Source organism: Saccostrea echinata, unplaced genomic scaffold, assembly GCF_033153115.1.
Source record: "Saccostrea echinata isolate AGI-Se365-2 ecotype Australia unplaced genomic scaffold, CSIRO_AGI_Sech_v1 ptg000054l, whole genome shotgun sequence".
In the NCBI taxonomy this organism is placed as follows: Eukaryota; Metazoa; Mollusca; class Bivalvia; order Ostreida; family Ostreidae; genus Saccostrea; species Saccostrea echinata.
The window spans coordinates 40,652,984-40,680,756 of record NW_026889803.1 but is presented as its reverse complement, the minus strand read 5'-3'; the positions used below and the strand labels follow the sequence as shown (position 1 = coordinate 40,680,756).

General features: G+C 34.1%; 2 protein-coding genes across 2 annotated transcripts; one reads left to right on the top strand and one right to left on the bottom strand.

Annotated features, from left to right (window-relative positions):
* Window positions 1–4,684: 4,684 nt before the first annotated feature.
* LOC133172685 (DIS3-like exonuclease 2) lies at window positions 4,685–15,853 on the top strand. Its single transcript, XM_061307636.1, has 23 exons — window positions 4,685–5,025; window positions 5,938–6,775; window positions 7,209–7,249; window positions 7,486–7,554; window positions 7,708–7,761; window positions 8,186–8,287; window positions 8,693–9,013; window positions 9,285–9,432; window positions 9,525–9,609; window positions 9,948–10,047; window positions 10,335–10,491; window positions 10,637–10,749; window positions 10,990–11,097; window positions 11,253–11,429; window positions 11,565–11,701; window positions 11,986–12,109; window positions 12,199–12,258; window positions 12,381–12,467; window positions 12,888–13,035; window positions 13,250–13,380; window positions 13,637–13,741; window positions 13,968–14,135; window positions 15,647–15,853. The coding sequence occupies exons 1-23, from the start codon at window positions 4,705–4,707 to the stop codon at window positions 15,725–15,727; spliced, it is 3,675 nt and encodes a 1,224-aa protein (XP_061163620.1). The 5' UTR covers window positions 4,685–4,704; the 3' UTR covers window positions 15,728–15,853.
* A 170-nt stretch (window positions 15,854–16,023) lies between these two features.
* On the bottom strand, window positions 16,024–26,593 carry LOC133172684 (golgin subfamily A member 3-like). Its single transcript, XM_061307635.1, has 13 exons — window positions 26,509–26,593; window positions 25,405–25,626; window positions 24,367–24,623; window positions 24,021–24,159; window positions 23,565–23,875; window positions 20,791–23,379; window positions 20,260–20,491; window positions 19,656–19,870; window positions 19,184–19,462; window positions 18,807–19,049; window positions 18,460–18,611; window positions 18,091–18,204; window positions 16,024–17,639 (listed from the first exon to the last, which is right to left on the bottom strand). Exons 2-13 carry the CDS (start codon window positions 25,580–25,582, stop codon window positions 17,525–17,527), a joined length of 4,824 nt encoding a protein of 1,607 aa, XP_061163619.1. The 5' UTR covers window positions 25,583–25,626; window positions 26,509–26,593; the 3' UTR covers window positions 16,024–17,524.
* Between the last annotated feature and the right edge of the window lie 1,180 nt (window positions 26,594–27,773).

Here is a 27,773-nt window from a genome sequence, read left to right as displayed (position 1 = left end):
CCCTATCCCTATATTAAAGGCTCATGATTCAAACTAATTTGAGTCTGCAGATCCGAGACATATATGTGGAGCGGAGTGGATCAGAAACCCTTTATTTGGGAAGACGGATCCAAGGATGCTCGCAAATTAAATTGACAAATTATGGCCTTGTTGCACCGGCCATGCACTTGTTGACGTTAACCTTACAACATCAACGTTCATTTACAAGGTTTATGTGCCTGTGCCCTGTTGTTTGTTTAGAAGATTCTACCCTAAACATCCCTGTGAAACATTCCTGTGTAAAACTTTGAACCAATTCTTGGGCCCCCTCTGCATTCCGTGGGATTTGAATCTGCACTATATGAGGATATTTTGACATCAATATGAATAATCGTAGCCCTTGAGAAAAAAAGGTTTAAGTAATAATAACGTATACTCCAATGTTAAATTTTGATACCCCTTTTTTGTCCCCCTCCCGGGGAGCATTCCCTTTAAGAGTTGAACAAACTTGAGTCTGCACTATATGAGGATGCTTGCATATAAATATAACTATAATCAAGGAAAACTGTGATTCCCTGGTGTGGTTCCATCCTACCCCCTCCCCCAGAATTTGACAAACCAAATTTAAAACATGCCCAAACGACTTGATTATTTAAGGATCCCTGATGTTCTTGTGAAGAAGATTTTTCATTCCATTTGATCCCCTCTTGCAATCCCACTCTACCCACGGGGTTATTTGATTTGATAAACTTAATTTTGCACTACTCGAGGATGCTTACATATTAATATGATTTATCACTGCCCTCTTGTTCTTGAGAAGATAATGATACCCTATTGTGCCCCTCCCTCTTTCCGCACATCCCGTGAGGATAAGCTTTCAAGCTTGATTACTCGAGGATGCTACTAATCAAAGTCCCGACTTACTACTGTTCGTAAAAAATGTTTAAGATTTTTTCCTATACATTCCGATATAAAACTTTGATCCCCTGTTCTAGTTCCATCCTGTCCAAGGGAGCCATAATCTGAAGAAATTTAAAGCTACACCATGTCTGGAAGCTCTCACATGTTTCATTTTTTTCTGACCAAGTGTTATTTTTAGATGACCAGCCCTGTTTTTGCCTTTTCTTGACTATTTCCCCTTCGGAGGGGTATGACCCTTCAAAGGACCCCCCTTTACCCAAAATACTTTGTGGTAAATTTAGTTGAAATTAACCTTGTGATCAGAAATGGGTTATGGACGGATAGACAGATGGACGGGCGGACACTCGACAACGGGTAATCAGAAAAACCCACTTTAGTTAATAGTTTATGTGAGCTAAATAATTTCTGTAAAAATCTAGATTCATGTTTACTTTTACGCTCATTTTAACACAGAGGGACAATTTCCAACAAGTGGTATGATCTGTCATGCTTAAAGTTTTGATGCAAGTTATACTGTAAAAAAAAATATATGTTTAATTCACGCACACAGACACACACTGAGATATATACGTCATATACAAGAATGTAGGTGACAAAAATATTTCATAGATGTTTAATTTATTATCGAACCTTGAATGTGTTACCAGTACCTTTCCGATCATCTAGAGAGAAAAAAAGTTAAACTTGCTGGAGTACTACGATTTTGTCATGTTTCTCTCGAAACCGGATCCAAATTATGAATTATTTCTCTTCGTTTTTTAATTTCTGAAATCAGTAGTCCCACAGTTGTTCTGTCCATGAAAACATGTTTCGTTTTGATTCAATATACAAGCTCCTGACCACGCTAAATTAAGTACAGAACTCATTGTAAAGTATATTGTATTTTAGAATTCGTCAATGTGGTCCATGCTGCAATATTTGGTCAAAAATTCTTCTTCTTATTTTTTTATATTTAAAGCAATATCCAACAATCTGTTCAAACGAAATCCACCCACCAGAACTCCGCTCTTGGCTGTGATAATGAAATTATTATTGAAATGACACGCTTTCTTTCAGACCAAACATTGAATAATTACTCTTTAAACAGATTGATTAATTATATAATTTTAAAAAAAGCGTTATACATCACATGGGCGGATCCAGGATTTCGGGGAGGGGGCGGAAAATTATAAAAAAGTTAAATAAAAACAGAAACTCACAATTCTTATAATTAACATGGATTTAATAGCATATTTAAAAAATAATATATTTGATAAATTATGGGGCGTCGTCGATGCGCTACCCCCCCCCCCCCAAAAAAAGAAAAGAAAAATCGCATTGAGATAGGTTTAAAATAAATTGGAATCTTCTATACGCCTTTCATCCTCTTCTTACGATCATTTTTTTTTTCATATACAGCAAACACATCGATCACAGACCCCACAGGCCGGAAACTAATCCACAGGCCGGGAACTAAGAACTTGATTCACTGATCCCATTAAATAACCAATCATAAATATATATAACTAAATCTAATCCTATCAAATAACCAAATAGAAATATATATAAGTCTTATCCCATATAATAACCAGTTATAAATATAAACTATTATTTTTTGTTAATCATGAGTAAAATAACAATTAAGAATAAAAATTAAGTTTTACTTTGTGAAATTGAATGGTTAAGAAGTATAACATGGGTATCAATAGATATCTATGGTTAATCAATGTACATACACTGTTCATGGTGTACATAGACATTTTCATTATCATTTTAGCCGATTTAATCCGATTTTTTTTAAATGAGATGAATAATTGTCGTTCTATTGATTAACACTAAAAAAAATTCCAAAATAACATATATCGTAGATAGATATAAGTTGTTTTTATGAATAGAATTTAGATTTAACTTCCAGCTTTTGCGATAGTTAAGCCAGGGACCTACGCGTGATCCTGGTATAGATGTTACTGGACATGTTCATAATTATGCATGCACATACAGTTACATGTAAGTGGCGTGATCAACTGCTGATCACGTAATATTTTCCGTCTGAGTGGGGTTTTGCCAGATGGTTCATGTAAGTAGATTGTTGTTAGTCGAGACAATGAACTTACACTTATCCCCCCCCCCCCCATCCTGTAATAAAATTTTGTGTATTTTATTAAAGGTTGATTTTATAATGAAGCATATTATTTACCATTCTAAATATAGAGTGTTTTATTAATTTCAATCTGATTCTGGAGACATGGATACCGGAGACATGGATATCGTCATGTAAAGCTTTACTGATAAAACAGCAAGATCCTGGTAACCGGTAATTTACCCGTATCCCCGCACAACCCCCAAAACTCTGCATAATGTTTCGTGCTTAAAAACTAATCCGTTCAAATTGAACTGAAATGATGTTATTATAAATCGGTTGCTAAATTATTATTCCATTAATAATAGAATTTTAAATATGAATTATTATCATAACATGCTAATTTATACGGATAAGCCTCGTGTTTATTTGCGAAAGTTCTGCGTTATAACAACAACAACCCCCCCCCCCCCCCTCAAAAAAAAAAAAAACAAACAAACAAACAAACAAACAAACAAACAAAAAAAATTTAAAAAAAAAAAAAACAAAAAAAACCCAAACCAACAAAAAACAAAAACAAAAACATACGAAGATGAACTCAAAGGGCTTTTGTTCAAATTTTCCCATGTATAAAAAAATCTTCTTGTGGGAAAAGTTGGAAAACTAACTAAAGAGAATGTAGAAAGAGTATGACAGTCAATTATATATACAGGTAACTCGAGAAACCTCGAAGTCCGCGGGACCAAGGAAAAACTTCGAGAGATCAAGAGTTCGAGTTTTCAAGAGTCCGGAATTTTCCGGGTTTGTTGACAGGTTTTAAAATTAGTCTTACCGGTAATAATGATTTTCATGCAGTGCTAACCTTTTACACGTGGTTTTTATAAAACAACGATATTTTTTCGTAATTCAGATGAATATTTCATTAAACTGAGTAAAGCAAAAAATGTATATCGTCATATCATGTATATTTATTTATTCTTTGTAATACGGACATCATACTACGCGTTCGTTACATGAAAACGACATTTTACAGCGTTGTACATAGCATTGACTATTCCAAACATGATCATTGATCGCAGTTCTGTAAGTATTTGTCCAATAATAGTCGTCATATTGACATTGAGGCTGTTTCTGCTTTTTTCATATTTCGTTTAACTTTGATACTGACTCGAAATAAAAATTAAATTAGTGTTTTGTCTTTTAATAAATTACTACTTTTCAATGACACTGCATCTCTAAATTATCGTAAGACAGTCGATGATAATTATTTTAATAGCATATAGGCAAAATAGGATTCATTATAAATTAATTATCACCTTGCATCATAAGTGTCACCTGAATAAACATCCTGTTCCTCGAGACCCGCGTCTTCTGCCTGGGGCCATTTAAATGTCCAGATAAAGGTGCTAATTATATAATCTTGTATACACATAGCCACTTCGAGGTATCGAGGGTAAATTCTAATAGAATATGCATAGCGGGACTGCATTTTGACTTTGAGGGATCAAGGGTTTCGAGAGATCAAGAGTTCGAGAAATCAAGAGTAAATTTGCTTAGTTATATAGTGAAAAAATTCGGGACCGGAGACTCACTTCGAGCGATCAAGAACTTCGAGAGATCGAAGTTCGAGCCATCAAGAGTTACCTGTAATTAATATGCTATATAATATATAGTGCTTGAATATAAATAAGATCATATGCTCCTTATCTACTTATCTACAGGCACACAGGTAGATTAAAACCAAAATGGCTGCAAATAGAAAAAATGATCTTGGATGTGGCAAACTGAGAAGTGATATGGAAGATTCACAGAGCAATACAGAGGAAGGTGTCTCGTCCACCTCAAAGATTAAAGCCAACAAATCAAGAGAGGATTTACCAAGCAAGCCAGAGGAAGGCATCTCATCCAAATCAAAGACTAAGGCCAACAAATCAAGAGAGGATTTACAAAGCAAGCCAGAGGAAGGTGTCTCATCCAAATCAAAGAAGGCCAACAAATCAAGGGAAAATGTGGGCAGTTATACTCAGCTGCTAAGGCAACACAGGAGAAGATCACCAAGAGATCTGGTAAAGTGTGAAGAAAACACAAGTCTGCATATTCAAACATTATATATTGAAAACTTAACTCTCCTCAGTTATTGTGTGAAAGTTGCTGGATGTGTCTGTTTCACCATTCTTTCATTTTCATCAGTAGAGCTATTTAATTTGGAGTGTATAAAAAGTTTGCTTCACTTAAGGATTTAAAAGTCATTATTATATAGTCTATAAATATTCCCTATATAATCTATACAAATGCAAACGGTTCATAATACAATGTACTACATATTCACAGGATTTGAAGTAGGGCTGGGACGATACAACTTTTTTTATATTGATACGTATCACGATATTTGAGCCATGATACAATATGTATCACAATATGTTGAATTGGTTATAAAATGTTTTTTCTTCACAAATAAGAATAATTTATTCAAAGAAGTTGTATATCTGTTGTAAAACAAAATCATTTTACACAAATGGTATTTATTTTTATGTATTTCATATTTATATTTATATTTAGCATATTTATTTTATAGATTTAACCCAAAATGTTAAGTAAACAAAGAAAAACACAAGTCAGAATTTTTTTGACGATATTTCGATATTTCCTCATACGTATCGATATGCGTATCATCCTCACATTGAATTGATATTATCGATATCTCGATATATCGTCCCAGCCCCAGTTTGAAGCCGTATTCACTGGAGGGTCAGTCATTGTGACGTCCCAATCAATACTTTGAACAACGTTGAAAACAATGGTTGTAATGGCCAGTTATTTTTCTGGTGAATAACAAACCATATTCACCACCAAAAGAGTCCATAATTGTATATTATTTTAGGTTTTCAATATGAACTGTCTGGTCCCAAAAGTAAAATAAGAGGTTCTCAATGGGGGAGATAGGATATACGAGTAATAAATAATATATTTCTTTATAGATGGATCAAGAAGATATGAAAATTGATAAACCAAACAAAAAGAAAGTATGTGAAATGATAGCAGAGTCAGCACAGAGATCTGTAGGGAAGGAAGCATTGACTAATGAAAGTGTGTATCCAAAGTTAGTGGAGGATCTCAGGGACAGTGCATTGAACAGTGGTTGTGATATTCCAGTGGATATAAAACCCAGTGAGAAGAAAAATGAAAGTGGTATAGAAGTTGAAAAGTTTGAAAAAAGTGAAGGACAAAATGATAGTCAATTATTAAATAACCAGGCAGCTAATTCTTTAGTTCAGGAACCTCAGAGTATAGAGTCTGAAAATAAAGGTAACAGGGTGAAGGGTCAGAAGGAGAAGAGGCCAAAAAGTGGGAAGTCAAGACAAGGTTCAGGGGGGCCTGAGATGTCAGAGAGAGGGCAGAAAAATGAAAGAAAAGGTAAAAAAGAAGAAAGTAATAAACCTCCTAATGATTCTACTAATAAAGTAGATAGGCCTAAAAGTGGAAAAGGTAGACAAAAGGAAAGAGAAAACCAGGAAATGGTTAATGCCTCAGAAAATCAACAGGATGAAAATGGCAAGAAGAAAAAGCCAAGAAACAGAAGATTTGTAAGGTATGATAAGGAAAATGAAAGTAGACCAAATAGTGAGAACTTGCAGGAGGGTTCAGATGAAAACGAAAGTAGAAATGGTGGTTTGAATGGAGAGGAGTTAAAGAAAGGAAGAAGGTCTGAGAGACCTGGGAGTGGTAGGAATTTACAGGAGAGCATAAAGGAAGATTTAATGGAGAAACGAGATAATGCACAAGGGAAGGGCCATAACAGAGGGAAAAAAAATAAAGGTTTGTCTTTACTGCACTTTTATGTTTCCTTTAGATTCTCCTAAAATCAATCATTTAAGAAAATAAAAAAAGGTCAATTGTAGACATTTCTGGAGTTTGTTTGTCAAATTGATGTACAATTAAAACAGAAAGATGCACTGAGAATTATTGCACTTGTAACTGGCGAGGGAGAAAATAAGATGAGTAGACCAGGATTCGAACCTCGATGGGCTCCCTAAATCACTAGTCAGGTGCTCTGCCAACAGGGCTATCTGGCCACTAGCTATCAAACCTGTCTGACTGCCACACATTGAAACGAAAATTAAATAACATATAGTGAAGTTCACTAGTGACTAAATACATACATGTACTTTTATTGAGGAAAAAAGAATTAAAACTTATAACTGTATATTGTATTCAAACTTTATAACTGTATATTGTGTTCAAATTTCAGGACAGCCACAGAACAATAGAGGACAGTCAGCTAAAACCCAGGTACAGTATCTCTGTATTAGTTAAATACTGTAAAATCAATAACCAGTAGACGTTGAATTCTCAGGATTATTTAATAGGTCTCAGAATATCTGTTTTATACTGTAGAAGTCAATTAGCAGTTTTAAAAAGTTCTTAGAACAAGTTAGAAGTATTTACTAACTCAGTGAGTACACCCACAAAGACAATTGATATAGTGTCTATACTTAGTCATAAGTTTCCATTTTTTGTGTTTGTAGTGTTTGTTTGAGCATTACTGGTCAGCTGAGGAAATCTCTGCTGGACTGAAACGAGGGGAACTGCTTGAGGTAAGTAAATCTAGGAAACGATAATCAAATTAATGAGTAATATGAAAATTCCAAACTAAATGATTTCGTAAAAATTTTATAGTTCGAGTTCCAAAAGCTTTGTTTATGGAAGTTTTTTTAAATTTGTATATTTTTTTTTTTTTATAATTTCAGGGACAGTTTAGGATAAATGTGAAGAATTATGAAGAGTGCTTTATAGACCATCCTGTGAGTGCAAGATTTTACATGTAGTGTATGAGATTGATTCTTAAGAAAGAGCAGAACTTTACCAATTGTATTTCATGAACCAATATATCTAATTAATGGTGAAACTCTCTCTTCTGAAAATGGGATTTTCATGACGGACCTAACAAAGGTGTATACATGTATATCAAGTAACAGTGTTTGAACTGAAGCAACACCAATGTTATATAAACATGCTAGTGGATATACAATGTATACATTAAATGTGACTATTTTTCCTTGGGTTTGTGTTTGCTAGGTGAGCATGTGAATCGTTGTAATTTTACAATTCACATTTAATGTATACATTGTATTTAAATATGTACAATGGTTGTTGTATCTTCTTGCACTGGCTATTAATATTTTTAGAGAGAACAGATGATAATTTTGTTGTTGTTGTCTTACACAGGATGGAAAGAGGGACATTCTTATCTCAGGGATGAAGGACAGGAACCGAGCATTCCACGGGGACATCGTGGTCGTCCAGCTCAAAGACAAGCTGGAATGGAGGGTCAGTGTTATAATCACAGCTGTCTGAATCTACTCTTAATGTAGAAATGTTTGGGAGGGGGTAGTTTTTTTTTTAAATTTGCAGTAAGAAAAATATCTCGAAAATATTGCAAATATTTCAGCAAGCATGACATCTTTTAAATCATACTCTGTTTTTCTTGCCTTCACAAAAATAATCCCCATATAGAGAAATTGGTATAGAAAATCACAAAAATTATTATTATTATAATAATAATTTCCTCATTTTCAGTGGTTGATATATGTGTTATTGAATTAAATAATTTTGTTGGTACCCCTAAAGCTTGCTGATTCCAATCAAAGGATTTTAGTGTTGTCAAGACTTCAATATTTTAGAAATTCTTGAATGATCCATTATTTTGTTTATTTATGAATATTAAATTTTAAGGTGCATGAGAAACACCTAACAGATCTGGAAGAAGAACACAGACAAAAATGTGATGAGAAAAATTCCTCAGTTGTTGATACATCTGATGTTGTCACTGATACCATAGGTGCCACTGGGAATAGCAACAGTGGGGACAAAGATGCCAGTGGCAGCCAAGCTGACAGTCAGAAAAACACTCCTAAAGCCACTCCACAGAAAAAATACCTCTCTGTACATGGGGCTCTTACTAATAATAGCCCAGTCATCAAAAAATTATTTCATGAAGAAGCAGAGAAGAAAGATGAACATTTGGAGAGCAAACTGCTACAACCAACAGCAAAGGTAAGAAATAAAAGGGTGGGTGGGGGGGGGGTGATTTGTGTGTGTGTCTGAAAGTAATTGAAAGGTCTGACTTGTTATGAAATGAGTTTGTCAAAAGACATTTTTTGAGATGCATTTAAATGGGTAATGGTAAAATTTATACCAAAGTATGTTAAACATGTATTTAAAAGAAGAGAAATTGAAATATGTTGAAAATCAATTAAATGAACTTGTTTCAGTAAAAGATTTATTAATGTTTTATCTTCTTATATTGTTTTACGTGTACTTGAAGGTAGTGGCCATCCTGGAGAAAAGAAACAACAGAGCTTGTACAGGAAATATCAGTTTAATGACTGACAAAAACAAAAATTGGGCCTTTTTCAAGCCCATCGACAGTAGAATGCCTCGGATGAGAATTCCAATGTCAGAGTGTCCGAAAGGTAATTAAGATTTTGGTGTGCTGTAAAGACCTTTCTGACCATATCTATAAAGTCGTTATTTTATAGCAAAAGTGTCTATTCATATTTTACAGATTTTTATGAAAGGCCAGATGACTACAAGAACACTTTATTCATATGCAGAATAATAGAATGGAAAGATAACATGCAGGCATTTGGGTAAGTCTCTGTTCCTATGAAAAATTAATTAGTTAATTAAATAAGGAGATTACCCCAGGTTAACAATGAGAAATGGAGAATTATGTTTGGGTGGAGGTGGGGGGATAACTTGGTTGATTCCTTTTGAAATGGATAAAACGAGATAATTTTCTTATAATAAGCTTGAAAAAAACAAGCCGAGGTCTTTCAGAAAAAAGATTTTAGGATAATACATGAAACTGAATGAAAAACTGTAAGTGCATGCAGGTCTCTAGGGTCTTTTGCAGTCGTAAGCCATTGTTACTTTCTACATGTATGTTAGCAAGAGTTGACTGATATAAGGTCCTTTTTTTTTTAAGGTCACTTATGAAAAGTCTGGGAGAGGCAGGACAGATTGAGCCAGAGACTGAGGGAATGCTGATTGAGAATGATGTTGATTCTTCAGAATTTCCTCAAGAGGTACTGAAAAAAAATCATTGACATTTCAAGAGCACTAAAAACAAATTGTAATATTTGAAATGTTCAAGCTAGAATTATTTGTTTCACCAGCACGTACAAAATCTAAAGAGGTAGTTACATGTATGTTGTAAGTTTTTTATCAGAAGGAATTTGATTCTGTTTTGGAAGATCCATTACATAGAATAAATACTCTGTACTGTATTTTCTTTAAATATGTGTGTCTCAGTAATTCTGATGGATAGGGGTTAACAAATACAACAGACTTACTAGAATCTTTCTGTGACTAGGCCATTGACAGTTTACCTGTTCATAGTCTGCCTTGGAGGATTCCAGCAGAGGAGTATGAATCCCGACGGGATTTCCGATCCCAGTGTGTGTTCACCATTGATCCCTCTACAGCACGGGATTTAGATGATGCGCTGTCCTGCGAGAAGCTCCCTGATGGTAAGATTTCCTCTGTATCTTTGATACCATTCTTTTTACTTTGTAAAATGTTTGTATATTTATCATACCATATGTACATGTAAATTGCAAAAATTGATTTTTGGAAAAGATGTTAACTTTATGATTTTCAACCTCTGTTGCCTAGGTAACTATGAGGTGGGAGTTCACATAGCTGATGTCAGTTACTTCCTGAAAGAAGGAACAGTTCTAGATAAAATAGCAGGTCATAGAGCTACTAGTGTGTATTTGGTGCAAAAGGTAAATTTTTTATTAATCAATCATTATTGATTTTACAAATAAATGTATGATTGTTTATTTGCCTTCCAGTATTAAAGGAGGCTTTCTTCAACTACAGAATTAGATTATTTCAAGATGGAACTATGAGAGCATCTGGTTTTTATTTTATCTTGCATCTAATTAAAAACATATAGAATCTGATTGCTGGTACATGTATATAGAAATTTTTCAGGACAGACATTTATTTTTTTTTTTTTACAGGTAATTCCTATGTTACCCAGAATTCTGTGTGAGGAGCTTTGTAGTTTGAATCCAGATGAGGATAGATTAACATTTTCTGTGGTTTGGAAAATTTCAGAGAAAGGAGAGGTCATTATCAGACACATTTTTGCACATTCAGAATAACAATTTTCCATTGGCAAAAAAAGGAACAATTTTGCAGCTTGTCTCAAAAAAAATGTACTGAAATATAAAATAGTTTTCTTTTATTTAAATCTATTAATGCTTTTTTCTTTAATGGACAGATATATGAAGAGTGGTTTGGTCGATCTGTGATCAAGTCTTGTTGTAAACTGGCATATGAACATGTTCAAGGATTTATCGAACAACCAGATAAAGATTGGACCAAGGAAGAGTTGCCTCCCATATCTGAGAAATTCTCTGTTCAAGAAATCAAAGACAGAACTCTAAATCTTCACAAAGTGAGTCCTTCTCTATTGAAGATTTATAAAAAGAAGTATTGAGATACAAGATACAAGATCTAGCTTGTTTATGCAATTTATAAAACTTCTGGAATTAAGATAATGAATGTTTGAAGTTACGATTTCAATGATCAGATAGCAGTGAATCTTCGGAAGCAGCGAATGGATAGTGGTGCATTGAGACTGGACCAGGTCAAGTTACAATTCTGTCTGAATGATGAAACAGGACTTCCTAATGGCTACAGTATCTACCAACAGAAAGATAGTAACAGGTAAAAGAAAATGTTGTAAGGATTACCAATGAATGGAGTCTTCTGAAGTAGCCTTTTGTAGATTTTAAATTTTTTTATTAACATGCAGAATATAAAAGGATCTTGCAGATATAATGTGTTTTCATTTTGAATTTCTTTTTAAATTAAGTTTGTACCATTTAATACCATTTGAAAATACCATCAAAATCAAACAAAAATCAAACTACCATTTGATTTCATCATTGGGGGGGAAATCCTATGCTTAGCTTGTTGACAACCTTTTGTATATGTTTCGTTATATTTAGATTGGTAGAAGAGTTCATGTTGCTTGCCAATATGGCTGTTGCTCATAAGACATATTCAGTGTTTGACAAACAATCTCTGCTGAGGCGTCACCCACCACCCAAATCTAAAATGATGGAGGACATGGTCAGTTTCTTTGTAAACAAACCCATATTTCTTTTTATTGATACATTTTGTGTACAGAAGAAGTAATATACTTGTATTTTACCCTTTAGAGAGACCTTTGTGCCAGTCTAGGTGTTCCTATTGACATTGACAGTGCAGGTGATCTTCAGGTTAGTTTTTTGAAATGTGTGTATGATGCCCAAAATTTACATATTAATTGTATTTATTCTATTTTGATTTTCATTCAAGAAGAAGGTTTGCTTTGGTATTGCAGTTGTTTATTTATTTTCAGAGGTCTCTGTGGAGTTACCTTGGAAATGATGAATTTTCAGGTGCTAGAATGCAAGTGCTTGTCAGTATGTGCTCCAAGCCAATGCAGGTATGGCAGGCCTCAAGATTAATATAAAATGATGTGGCACAGCATTTTGAATATAAAATGAATATTTGCACCGAAATAAAAGTTTACTACTGTATACAGAGTTATTTTCGCCCCATGTTATTTTTGCCCTTGCACACTTGCAAACAATTTTGCCCCATTTTAAATTCACCCAGTCACAGTTCTGTTTAAGAAATACTACAGTGCTCTTTGAATTTGCCCCTTTTAAATTCATCCAACTGAGAGTAGGGCGAAAGTGGCGAAAATAAAACGGGGCAAAAATTTCCCCGTATACAGTAATTTTCCTGTTCAGAAAGTCAGTGATGTTAATGTACTTTTCTTTGATCATGAATAGAGATGAGTATTGCATATACATGTGTATTAGTGATCTTCCATTAATTTTATAAAGTACGTGTATTTCAGAATGCTGTATACTTTTGCACTGGATGCCTTGAGGATGAAGAACTGTACAGACATTATGCCCTAAATGTTCCACTATACACCCACTTCACCAGTCCCATCAGACGATATGCTGATGTCATTGTTCACAGGACACTATCAGCTGCGCTAGGTAACATAAGTCACAGACAGACATACAGGAAATCTGTGTGCTTTTGTAATAATAAAAACCCATCTCTCTTGTTGTGAATATTGTTAGGTGTTTACAGTTTAAAGATACTAAAATAAAAGATAATGTTCACAGCATTTGATTTCTTAAATGTAAAGATGTCAAGGAGGGGTAATGAAATTCCTTAATTTTTCAATGATACATCTTGTATATATAGGCTACAGTCCAGAGATTAGTCTGACTCCACAGCAGATTAACAAGCAGGCACTACAATGTAATGAGAAAAAGACCAACTCTAAACGAGTGCAAGAACTAAGTGTAGATCTCTATTTCTCCATATTTGTCAAGGTAATTTTACTACTCAAAGGCATTTAACATTTTTGAAGTTTATTGCAAATAAATATTTTGGACGATTAGTTTTTCTGTTTGTATATTTACAAGTTGAAGACACTGGGAAGGGTAATGGTCAATAGCCTTAAAGGAAATTAGGCCAGTGTTAAGAGAAATGATAAATTATTCTCTAAAAACAATTGTTGCATTAATAGGTTAATAAGAAGGTTACGGATATTACCGGTATTGTCATTATGTTTTTGTAATATTGTAGGAAGCTGGTCCATTTGAGGAGAGGGCAATGGTGATGGGTGTGTTGGACAAGGCTTTTGATGTCTTCATCATGAAGTTTGGTGTTGTCAAACGAGTGTACTGTGATGTAAGTTTGTGAAAGCTTCATTCTATAAAGATACTTGTTATGGCAAAATAAAATTCATTCTTCAAAGTGTTATTTGACTGCACATTTTTTATTGTCACTGATTTGATGGCAATGAATCTGCTATTTTTTTTAAAGTATGTAGGATGAAAAAATGAATCTGTGAGTAAAAGATATGGATCATCTAACATCACTATCATATTGATAAATTAACCTGTTTTATTTTCAGAAACTGGACATTAAAGATAAAATCTTTATAAAAGAACAGAAGCAGTCTGTGATGACCTTAATTTGGAATCCAGAAAAAGAGGGGGGAGAGTGTGTGCAGGAACGAATCGCTATCTTCTCATTGGTCGATTGTGTAATGGCAGCAGGAGATCGTCCACTACAATGGATGGTAGGTTTTAAAGAATAAAGTGTTGGGTCCATAATCTTAACTGTTGTATGCATTAATACATGTATCTGACATATATATATATATATATATATATATATATATATATATATATATATATATATATATATATACGTACATGTATATATACCTAGATACTTGTATATTATCTAGTGATTTTTAGGAACAGATAACCCATTTAAGAGTTTAAAAATTCTCATGAACTGATTTTCTGTTAGCTGCAATAATGTAGCCCTTTCCCGAATTTTTTTTTTTTTAATTGGGAGAGGGCTACAACTCCTTAGGATCTCTGTAATGGTGCAAGTGTGGGAGTGATTCACTACCGCACAGATTTCGGCTCAAATTATTAGTAAATGGCTATTTTACTAGCATTTCTTACCTGAACTCCAGAAATGTAGTTATGCAAGACATAAATCGATCCAAAAATATACAGAACATTTCATATATCGGTTATTTTTATGTCAACATCACAACTTGAATTTATCCGCCATGTTTACTGACCTTGATCATTTTAGGACAGCCAATGAGAATTCGGGAGCGGATCTTTAGGAATTCCCTTATTTTTAGCATAAATATCGCTGTTTACGAAAAAATATCACATGGAATGGTTTTATTTATCGATGTTTAGTGATACCTTATAACGCAATCATTTATCAACACCGACATTTGCTTTATCAAGTTATTCTAAAGCTCAAGCGCAAGTCTCAGTACATCACGCGAGAACTGTCATGGCTGCTGAGGAGAGCGACTGGTAAACACGCAGATTTATTTTACCTGGTTTTCGCGTTTAAAGGGCTATGCTGTTGACAGTCAATAAAAATTTCGTCTTATTAGAAATGAGTTAAATGTAAAAACAATTTATTTTGCCTGCAGTCGCCTGTATTTAAAAAATATATTTGCACCATTATGGAGATGCGGTGGAATTGTAGCCCTCTCCAGAAAATATCAGATTAAAAAAATCGGAGAGGGCTACATTATTGCAGCCAATTTTCTGTATGTTCCTCTATAATGGTTAATTTCATACTGAGTGTTCCGTCAGGTTTCTTATTATGTCATGGGTTTGATGGAAATAGAAAGACCGTCCCTTGGGATACTTTCAATAGAGTATACATATACCTAGAATGAATTACACTTAAAACCTCAACAAAGAAGAAATATTTGTTATTGTGTGGATATTTGAAGATTTGGAAGTACGATAACTGAAAAATGAAATGCATTAATTACTGTATACAGGGTTATTTTCGCCCCATTTTATTTTTGCCCTTTCACACTTGCAAACAATTTTGCCCAGTTTTAAATTCGCCCACTCATAGTTTTGTTTAAGAAATTATACTGTATTCTTTGAATTCGCCCTGTTTTAAATTCGCCCAAATGAGGGTAGGGTGAAAGGGGCGAAAATAAAACGGGGGCGAAATTTTCCCTGTATACAGTACCAGGTATATCGTGTGTGCATGTAAAATGTTGCAAATGAATTTGTTTATCATTTATTACAGGCAACTATAAAACCCCCTCACAAGAGAAAGAAAGAGACAGATGATTTGAGCACTCAGATGGACAATTTAGAACTTAGCTGATTCACATGACTGTATAAGGAATTGTATACATCATTTCAATACAGCATATTTATTTTAAATTGGGTATATTACATGCAAATTAATAGGATATTGAAATGTAATTTCTGTATTTATTTGATTGAAATGGCAATTAAAAAATGCCAAGCAGATTACAACTGACTTTTTATTTAATAATGATAAGAAGGTTTTGAATTTTTAATCTTTTACTAGTTTACAGAATCAGAATGGTGATGATTTTAGCATCTGCTGTGAATTAATAAATGAAAGTATTTCCAACACAGAACAAGAAATGGATATTAACAAGTGTATGTCTGGTTTATTTGTAATTAAGATTGATGGTCCATTTCACACATACAAGTAACTGATAACGAAGTCAATAAAATAATAAAATGTTAACCACTGTCAAAATATGCAAAGCATGTAAAATACGTAAAGGTTGTATCAAGAAATGAGAAAAAAAAATACATAATACAGACAAGGGAGATTAAATAATACAAAAATTACAGAGAAAATATTAACAAATCTGTCAAAAGCTGTACATGTTATCATGCACATTGAAGATGTATCATATAAAACCCAATACAGATAACAAATTCAATGAAAGGTGACATAACTCGTAGCAATTGCCATAGTGTTCATTTTATTGCACAACAGAAATGGGTGTTCACACTAACACTCTGTGATATGCAAAGTACATTTATTAAGTTTAAATAAAACCCATTCTAAGTAACCCTAAGGTATTCTATTCATTAACACTTGTTTAATTATAGGTTAGTCCACGGTCAGTTAATTAATCTTAAGGTTTCCTGATAAGCCCATTAGTTACCAACAATGTATAATAACATAGCAATAATAACATAATAATAATAATATGCAGTTGTGGATTTTCCAGACCAAAGTACCAGTATAGACTGATTAATTTATAATACAAAATTGTCTACATGTGAACAAATTGTGAGACCTAGATTGGCTTTTTACTACATGTAATACCATATAAAGTTGGCATACCATATCAATTTTATCAATATTTTCAGTAAATAAAAGAAATGAGTTATACCTGTTATAAAATATGTTTTTTTCTTTAGGTATTTTTTTTTTATTCAATGAAAATTAATAGAAAAATTAATAGATAGATACATTCTTCTGCTAATACAGACATCTTTTAAAGGAAATTATACATGTAAGTTGAATTGGTGGTAAGCAAATTAGAGACGCAACTTACTGTGAATAATACACATATCTTGACAGTATGTTCACAAGTTTGAAAATCTCAAAAAAGAATTAAATACTTTAAATATATTGTAGATGCACATGTGCTTAGTTATTTTAGCCCTATTTTTTTCCATATGAACACATTGGAGCTATCATACATTCTCACAAATTGTTATTTGAGATGTACAAAAATTTATTAGCAAATTTTCATGAATTATTGAAAGAATGCCAGCTTTTGATTGCCGCTGAAAAAAAGTGCATGAGAAATACTATAATAAATCATTGAAAATAATTTGAACATTTACATGAAAGAATATAAAAAAAAGAAACTGAAGAAAATACAAATTATGAAATTTCATCAACTGAAGACCCAAGTGCATTCCCATACCATATTGATGAAAGACTAGCTTAATTAATGTTTGGCAAAACACTCAACAAAAACAAGGAACTCCTTCTGAAGGAAGTAAATAAACGGAATTAAAATGTTCTGAATGTTTTCTGTAAGGTGTAAGAAACACTTGAATTATGGTCAATATGCTCTTGACTCTTGCTTCAATGCAGAAATATATGTCCTTGACCCTTGTTTTAGACGTCCATGACCCCTGCTGCAGAAATAGAATTGATGCCAACAGATCCATTGTGAGTTGAACTCATTGTTTTGACTGCATTCAACACCTCGTTTACTGTAACCTCTACAGATCTATTAAAATAAAGAGCATATATTTCAAAATAGACATGACATTTACAATTACCAAATGAAGTATAAAGTCCACACAATTATTAAGCACCCATCAACTGGTAGAGTACTTTTAATCAAACGCTTCTGATCAATATTTAAAATCAAGCTGCATCTACATGGATCTTTTGACATAAAATTTACACCTTAATCAATTATAATCCTTAAAATGAATATTTTTGGAATACTGACTTGAACTATGTATATTATTTGCATACAGCCTGATACAGTTTTTTTTTTTTGGTTTATAACATAAAATGGACCTGACAGAAATTTAACTGCTTTTTGGCAGGATCTATAAAACTGGTGGTATTCAATCTTTCTCAGATATTGTAAAGTAAGGTTTTTATGATCTCCACTAAGTTTATTCCTCTTGCTCTTCTTAAAAGTGTTTTTCAGGTTTGTGAAAGCTTACCCCCAATTCTGAGTTGACTCAGCCACTGTTGTAGTATGGATTTCTATCTGTTTCTGTAAACCACTGATCTCGGATCGAAGTGAACTCAAACAGCTCTGTAGATTGTCCAAAGGTCTTTAAAATAGAGACATGTATCAGTTTTTTTGACTCATAAAATGTTATTGACAGGACAAAACAGTTCACTAAAATATTGGCATCATTGCAAGTAACAGAAAACTTTTTTTTTCATTAAGAACACAATTAACAATATTTTTCACACAATGTAAAAATGATTAATTTGACTGCTTGATTTATATACATGTACACATACAGTATATCTTAATACAGGTATACAAATGTACATTGATATCATATCACTTGGAAACATACTTGCTAGCCAAGGCCTTGGCAGATGTTTCTTGAAGTAACCTCTCAACAGCTTCCAGGTCAAAGGGCAAAGGTGGAATAACGATGTCACGGTTTTCTACCTGTGTCCCAGCATCCTTTGTCGAATCAGAATTGTCATTTATTCTTTTTGTGAGCTGCAGGAAAAGACCTTTCTAATTATTTGTCATTTTAAATGTTATAAAGACACACAAAAAATCATTAATTTTTAAAAATAAAAATGACTCTCTTTCTTTAAAAAAAAAGCAATGGGTAAATCTTTGAAGCCCTTTACATGTATATATCAGATTCCTAGATTATCTGGTAAGGGTAATCTATTTTTACTACTGTACCTTGTGATGCTGGACAGAGGCCTTGAGTGTGGTTCTGAGCTCTGTCACCTGGGCCTGCTGTTCTGCCTTCTCTCTCTGGGCTGTTCCAAGTTCCTCCCTCAGACTTTCTAGTTCTGACTGGTTGTCTTCGATTGTCTTCCTCAAACTATCAATCTCCACCTGCTGTCGCTGCTCTGTCATTTCCATCGTCTGCTGAATGGCTGCCACTTCTTTGTTTTTCTGGCTGATCTGCCACTGCAAACTCTGTTGAATTTACATAGTGTTAACATTATTAATGTTTTTGTCAATAATTTATTTGTATCATCCTGCCTCTGTCCATAAAAAATTATGTCTATATATATAGAAAAAGAATTTTTACACAGGCTTAATTCATTAACCTGAATTTGCTCTTGAAGTATTGGTTCCTTGGCAAGGTTGTCGGCAAGTTCTACTTTGGCTTTTTCTAAATCATGTCGCAGGTGTTTATTTTCAGTTTCCAGATGGTTTATTTGACTAGTCTTTCCTTGCTGAAGGCTGTTGCTGCTCTCTAACTTAGATCTCAAGTCATCAGATTCCTGTGTTTTGAGATCTAAATCCTGTTGTAAGATCTCTTTTTCATTTTTCAGGGAATCTAAATTCCTTCTTAACTTTTTGTTTTCTGTAATTTTAACACCAATCTGAAAGATAAGAAATGTCATCTATTTTAACAGTAATTGTTCTTGTTCATGTATATGCAAACATTTTTGTACACATATACCAGGGTATATTCATTTCATTTTGAAAACTGTAAATCACCTTTTTTTGCAAAAATATTATTTAATAACCACACTTGCTTACTGATTGACTTCACTTGCTGAAATGAAAACTAACCTGTTTTCTGAGCTCCCTCTGGGCCTCTTTCTCTGTTGTTTGTTCCTCCTCCAGCTGTTGTATTTTGGTAACATACTCCCTCTCTTTTTCCTCGGATTCTTTTCTGTTTGACTCCATCTGTGAATCCATTTCTTCTATGCTGGTCTCCTTCTCTGCTAATGTACTCTCTAACTGCTGAACATGACTCTTCAGTGAACTGTTTGTTTGAATCAGTCCTAAAGTAAATGTTATGTGTTGATTAAAAATTCACCATGTCATGGAGAAAGCTACATGTATGTCTTTTATTTGTGGAATAAAGTAAGTGTACAGTTGTACTTCCGGATTGTCAACATTAATATCTCAAATATATTGGATATGTCCAAATGAGTCCCTACCAATTTTTCTTTTATATGTATTCTAATTTTCCCCATTCCATTATGTTTGAGAGAACAAAGTTTTGCTATACTTTTTTATTACTAAAAATGACATTTCGTCAAACTTGGCCCTTCTCTGTCAAAGTATACCAACATGACATATAACCTATCCACTGTATTTTTTGCAAAGAAAGTAGGAATCCCTTTATATTCAAATTTCTCCATACCACCATTAAATTTCATGAACATACCCTCCACTTTCCCTTTCTCCTTCTCTAATTCCAGAGCCAGCTGTTGACTGATTTCTTCCTTTTGTTCTGCTGAAGCGGCCACTTCTTGGAGTTGGCTGATCTGTAAATCAAGGGCAGACAACCTCTGCTGGTACTCCTGAATCTGATGTTCTCTCTGCTGCTGCAGGTGAAGGAGCTGGCTCTCTAAAGCCTGTTTCTCCATTTTCAATGACTCAACTTCATCAATCATTTGCTGTCAAAATAAACATTTTATTTAAAATCCCTTATCAAACTTATCTCACTGATGTCATCTACATGTATAATACCGTAAACCAACTTTTATTCAAGTGCGAGAAATATCCGTAAGTTTCATGATATACTTCTTTTACATGCTAATATTTCTCTCCATGAACCATATTTTTAATTGTGTATACATGTATATGTAGAATGTTTCATCAGTTGAGCAAATTAATAGTCACAGATGGATTTCAAATTGAAAAATCACAAATTTGCATAAATTAAACTGATTTGATACATTTCAATCAACCTTACCTGCAGCATTGTTTTCATTTGATCCTGCTGCTCAACCATTCCAACATCAAACTTTCTCTGCGCTGAATCAAGTTCCGTCTCCAGACGCGTCTTCTCATCAGAGATTTCCCGTATTTTACTGGTAAGTAACTCCACGTTAGAATCAAAAGTGCTCTGTCTCTCCGTTAATTCATTCTGCAAAATTTTTAAATCCGAACTCAGCTTTGTAGCTCTAGCTCTTTGTTTCATCATATCCTTCTGATGTTGTTTTTCCATGGAGGTTATTTTCAGTTTCAGTTTTTCATTATCCTCTATGAGATCATGATTATCACTTTCCTGTGGAACCTCAGCAGCTTGCTGCTTCTCTTCTACTTGAACTTTTGCCTCCTGAAGTTTTGTTTCAACCTCAGTCAACTGAGATTTTAATTCCTCTAGCTGCTCCTGTAGCTTCTGGTTTTCTTTCACTGTTGAATTATTAGTTGAATCCAAAACAGCTACCTCATTCTGTAAACATATGACCTCTGATTCCAGCTTGACCTTCGCTTGTTGAAGGTCATCAATAACTTTTTGTTTTTCCTCTGACTGATCACTAGCTGTTAATATTTCACGCTTCTCCTTCTCAAAGTCTGCCAAACATTTATCTAGTCTGTCCTGTAATTCAGTTTTTTCCTGAAGTACATGTTGGCATTCTGAAGATTTAGTGTTCAGATCTTGCTTCATTTGCTTGAATGTCTTTTCCACTTTTCCCATGTTTTTCTTGAGATCATCCAGTGCAGAATCAACAGATTTCTTCTCTTCCATAGCAGATTTCAAGGATATTTCAGTAGCTGCCTTTTCTTCCCTTAACTTCCAAATCTCAGAGTCCAACTGTGAAACACTCTTTTGAAATTCTTTCAGTTCTGCTTCCACACTCAGTAACTTCTGCTGCAGTTCCTCTACCACTCTATCTTTCTCTATCACCATCTCCTGGGAAAGAACAAGTTGTTTATTGAGCTCAATTTGTTCACTTTCCAGTACATTAATCTGAGATTGCTTTTTCTGCAGATCACTGTGTGCTCTATCTAGACGAGATTCCAAATCATTAGTGATTATCACAAGAGACTGGTACCTTTCCCTCTCATCTTCCACCGACTGCAGCTTGGAATCAAATGTTCCTTCGAGGAGAGTCCTCTCCCTTTGAACTTCCTGAAATGCTACTTCTCTATCCATCATATCCTTCTGAATTCTCTCTAGATGCCTGGCTAGCTGCTCTTTGTCCTTCAAAGCCTTCTGTTGGATTTCCTTCATCTGGTGCCTGAGTCTGGCACTCTCTGTCTTCATTCTCTCTATGATGCTACCTTGAGATAGAGCTTGGGCCTGAAGTGTAGTCAGTTCTTGCTGCAACTGTAGCTTGCTGTCATTTGCGAGCCTAAGCTGTTGCTGATACCACTGTTTAGCACTGATTAATGATGAGACATCTGTTTTAGCTGTCCTGTGCTCATTATCAGCATCTATCTTGGCCTGCATATGAGTCTGAACCTCAACATACAGTTCTGCTATCTTATTCTTAAGAGCTTGGATTGTCATATCTTTTGTTCTTGTGTCATCCCTAATCTCTTTCAGACGGATTTGTAGCTTGCCATTTTCCTCCTGGGTAAGCTGTAGATCTGCCTCTATGACCTTCACCTCTGCTAGTTTCTCCTCTAAAATTTTCTGAGCAGAAACCAATGATTTCTCCAGCACCATGCGATTTCGTTGCATTTTTTCTACCTCTGACTTCAAGGCCACTTTTTCAGCATCATTTGCTTGGTCTCTCTGGGATTTCAATTTCTGCTTTAATGTTGCAATCTGGGACTGTAGTTCTGTTCTTTCTTTTAGTGAAGTGTTTGCCTCATACGTTAACATTTCTAACTGGCCTTCCAATTTAGCCTTTTCTCTCAGTGCTTCATTTAACTTTTGTGCTGAATCAAACTGAATTTCAGAGGAAACACTACTTGAAGGGATACTTTTCAGTGTTGCTGAATGGCTGTGTGATGCTTCTGTGTGTTTGGGTAAAAACGATTTGGGTGTACTTGACCGCTCTGGAGACAACATTTGTGGCTTAGAACTCTCAAAATCAACACTTATTCCTGAGTCAGCCATATGTGGAACTGAGTTTGGTTGGTTGTCTACTTTTAGCTTCTTATTTTCCAAATCTTTTATTGATATGAACTGATCAAGCAGTGGTTTAAATGAGGAGTCTCTTTTTGCTGGTATGAAAGCAGAATAATTACTAGTGGTTTTCGGAATAACATCACTGATATCAATAGTTTTAGATGGAGGTAATGTACTTAGAAATTTATCCATGTCAGAATGTGAAAATGAGTCTGTGGAGGCAACGGAAGCTGTGTCGCTGGCAGTTGCTTCACTAACCACACTCTCAGATTTATTTAAGTCATGGGCAGATAACTCCGTTTCACTAGCTGGGTGATCTCCCTTCAACCATGACATGGATTTCTGTGTTGAGGTTTGAAGACTAGATGCAGGGATTCTGACCAGGTCCCTCCCTGGTATATCCTGCATGTGAGGTGGTGTATGAACACTCTTGTGGTCAGAGTTCTCCACTGGACTTTCTGAAGAGAAATCTGTATTCTACAATGAAAAAAAAATCCTGAATGATATGTTAAATTTTTTGTATAGAATTTATCCAAATTTCTCACAGGTTTTCATAATGAATGTCTTAATATGATCAATATTCCTTTGAGTGAAGAATTTCTGTAATTCAATTGTTGTTACAAACTTACAGTGTGCTAATTCTACACATGTATTTAAATAACCTTAACAGAAGATTCATTAGATGACTGCTTTTGCATTTTTCTCTGGGTTTCTGCAATCACTCTACTGATCTCTTCAGGGGTTGCAATGGGAACTGTAACTTCATTCGGTAGAGAACTACCAGTAGTTGTGGCCTGGCTTTGCATCTTTCTCTGGGTTTCAGCTATGGCTTTTGCTATTTCCTCTGGGGATGCCATAGGAACCAATGGTGAAGCTCCACTGGTTTCTGTAACTGGTTGGCTCAATTTCTTTTGAGTCTCGGCTATGATACGAGCAACTTCATCAGGTGATGCTGGTGTAATTTTCTTCTCCCCTAAAAACACATATAAAAGATGTATGGACAGTTTTATTCATAATATTCGCATAATTATTTCCTTTACACATTTAAACCATGACTATTACTTAATCTTCATTTTCCTTCTCATCAAACAAATCTATCCTAATAGTTGTTTTCTTACCAATGACTGATTTCTGTAGATGAAGAGCATCAGCCATTGTTTGAAATGCTAAAGTTCCATCAACTTTGTCTGGAATTGGCTTTTCGGACATGACTGGTCGTCGTGGAAATTTCTTGGCAGAGGTACTGTTGGAGGTAACCTGTTATGTCAAATGATCATGATTCTTTAGTTTTTGCTTCAACAAATATTTGAAAACCATTACAAATAAAATCAGATAAAATCAATTCATTGTTCTTAATCCTTTAATATATATGTAGCTGTATAAAGTTAACGTATACATCAAATTCTCATGCCCACTAGCAAACAAAGTATATAATAGAAATCAGCAAAATAGACACATCATCACCTGAAAAAGTGTGCGTATATCTGTTTGTGAAATGTGAACAGATTCACGGCGAGTAAAGAAGCTTTGTGATTCAATGAAATTGTGATTTGGATTGATCAGTGCTTCTTGAGGAGGATAGTAAGATCCAGATCCAGAGGAATCCAAATGACCCTTAGGAGAAGGAATGGAGGAAACAGATTTGGAGTAGATTTGTGTAGACTTTAGGCGACTAGGTTGGGGGATTCTTTGAGGAAGTTTTCTTAGTTTCCTTGGTTTTGCTGCATAAAGAAACAAATTATATATATATATATATATGATATATATAATTTTACAGGAAATGTATGCACAAAAAAAAAATTAAGTTTACAGATCTAAATTACATTTAAAACAGTTACTGATGTTAAATTCATCCAAAATTTCTAGTTTATGATTAACACTGAAGCAATACCAAAAAGCAGCACTATTAGTTTGCATTGTGATTACTTAAATATGTATGAGATTGTTTTTGACATAAACAGGAGATTGTACATATGTTGTACTCGCACACCTTTCCCAGTGCGTTTTATGTTAGTACATGTACATAAAAACAGAATTTAATTGAAAAAATTATGATAAATAGAAAAGTTACTGTCAGATTTTCAAATTATTCTACAATTTTTAAAACTAAAGATAGCATCTAAGTAAAACTTATCCTAAATCATATATCTTAATACATGTACATAATGCAAAAGATTATTTTGCTAGTCCTATTGATAGTTAATTCTTCTAGATAATGGAAACAATAGATATATAGAAACATGAATTATATTAGATGACACACACAGTTTACCCTATGCTTTCACCAAGTCACAGCAGATAAAGCATGGATCTTGCTACAAATTTATACTAAAATGAGTACATCTTTTAGTTACATTACAATTAGTGTATCATCAATTGATCTCCAATTAATATACAAAATTATCAAATCTACAAATATAATCTTTTGCAAAAATTATTTACGGTAACTAGGAAAAACCCATATTTTCTCTGTTTCAATCTCATTCTGTTCTTGATATTTACCTTGGTTTTCAGTGGCTGCTGTGAAGGTTAAAGGTGTGGAACAGGTTGTTGGTACTGTATCTACTTGAGCAAATTGGGAGTCATAGGCAACAACAGTGCTAAAGGAGTCCACTTCATCAGGTGAATCAGAACCTATTTCATAGGTTACTTGATGGAGTTTAAGATCAAAAGGCTCCATCTAAGATGAGATCTGTCTTCCCCTGTCAACAAATCCATCCACAACTAAAGGGGAAAGGGAAAGATCATCTAAAGTTATCACATCAATACTCAAAATTATGTAAACAAATTATATATGACACTGTTTCTTAGTGGCTATGAAGTAAAATAAAAATTGAGGGAAGGGACTTCACTTCCAAATATATCTGTACTATTACTCCTGTGACTTCAGCAGGTTGGGACCAATCGCCCAAATGGGATATAATAGCCTGTTTGGGATATAATATCCCAAATGGGATATAAATTTACAGTGCAAAAGATGAAAATTTTTATTTTGGCTATAAATATCATAAATCCGCATCAACATACTTATAAAGGAATAACTTTTGGTTTACAAGTTTTTCTGATTGCCCACTGTTTATGAGATTGATCCCTCGGAAGTTCCTAAACTTCTTGGGGATCAATCTAACAAACTGTAGGGTTGCAGAAAAACTTGTATGCCAAAAGTTATTCCTTTTTAAAAATTCTGATGCGGATTTATGATATTTATAGCCAAAATAAAAATTTTCATTTTTTGCACTGTAAATTTATATCCCATTTGGGATATTATATCCCAAACGGGCTATTATATCCCATTTAGGCGATTGGTCCCAACCTGTTCAGTTATTGTGAAATTCACATGAATACATTGAACCGATTGATGTTGAAAGGGTATCTTAAACTCACTGAATGAACATAAATGTCAAAACTTACAATGACTTAACAGGTTATGCAGTATGTGAATGAGCCGAGAACCACGATCATTAATGTGATACCTTACACTACAACTGTACAAGGCCTGAAGGGCCATTCTTCTTCTTTTGATAATTCCTGATTTAGCTACATAATTTTTAATTTCACTTTTATTCTCTTGAACCTTATTTTTCATTTCTACGGGTAAAAACAAACCATTATGTGCCAGTTTTATTGAGGAATACTATGGACAAGCCTCATCCTGACGTGTTAGATTTGTTGACATGATATAGACTTCCGGCGTGACGGGTATTTGCTAAACGAGTTCCAAACTCATTCGGATAAGACCCCTTTCTCAGATTTCTGTGTTTTCGGTATTTTGTGCACTTTTATGTCTGTATAAATACAAAAAAATCAAGATACAATAATAAGAATGGATAACTGCTTGTATTTGAGCAAAACAGTTTTAGATAAAACATCCATAAAATCGACGCACGCAAAGAGTTTTTTTTTTTGTTTTTATTTTATTTCCACAGATACCCGTGGCTTACGACGATTACATTGACAGCCACAAGAAGAGCCGTAAATATTACAACGTTGTCAAAAATATTGCTATTTTTTTCTCTTAAATATAAATATAATAATGTCATAAATGGAAAAATTGTTTGTAGCTTCTTAACATAATTTGGACATATTCGTGATAATTTTATCCATTTAGTGTTGCGATGATATCACACTTCAAGTGCTGCGAAATGAAAAGCACTTTGTAAAGAAATTATCGTTTTTTTACACGAAGTTTTCATGATTTATTCTCAATGATAGATCTATAGCATTTTGCTAAGCATCTCAGGAAAAGAAAATATGAACAAATTTGCATTATTAAGTGAAAAAAAAAAATAAGGAAATTGGGCCAAAATTAACTTCACAATATTTTTTTGCCCCCGTATCGAAGATTTGGGGGTATATAGTTTTTGCCCTGTCCGTCCGTCTGTCTGTCTGTCTGTTTGTCCGCAAAAACTTAAACATTGCCCATAACTTTTGATTGGTTGAAGCTATGGCTTTCATTTTTCACATGTGTATTCCTTGTGACAAGACCTTTCTTTGCGTACCACCATATTTGACCTTGACCTTGGAGTTTGACCCAGTTTTGCAAAATTTTTCCCAACTTAACCTTGGCCATAACTTTTGAACGATTGGTACTACCTAGGGCTTTCATACTTCATATGTGCATTCCTTTTGACAAGATCTTTCTTTGGTGTACCACCATATTTGACCTTTTGACCTTGACCTTGGAGTTTGACCTACTTTTGAAAAACTTTAACATTGGCCATAACTTTTGAACGGTTGGTGCTAAAGCTTTCATACTTCACATATGTAATCCTTGTGACAAGACCTTCCTTTGAATACCAACAACTTGGACCCTTTGACCTTGACCTTGGAGTTTGACCTACTTTTGAAAAACTTTAACCTTGGCCATAACT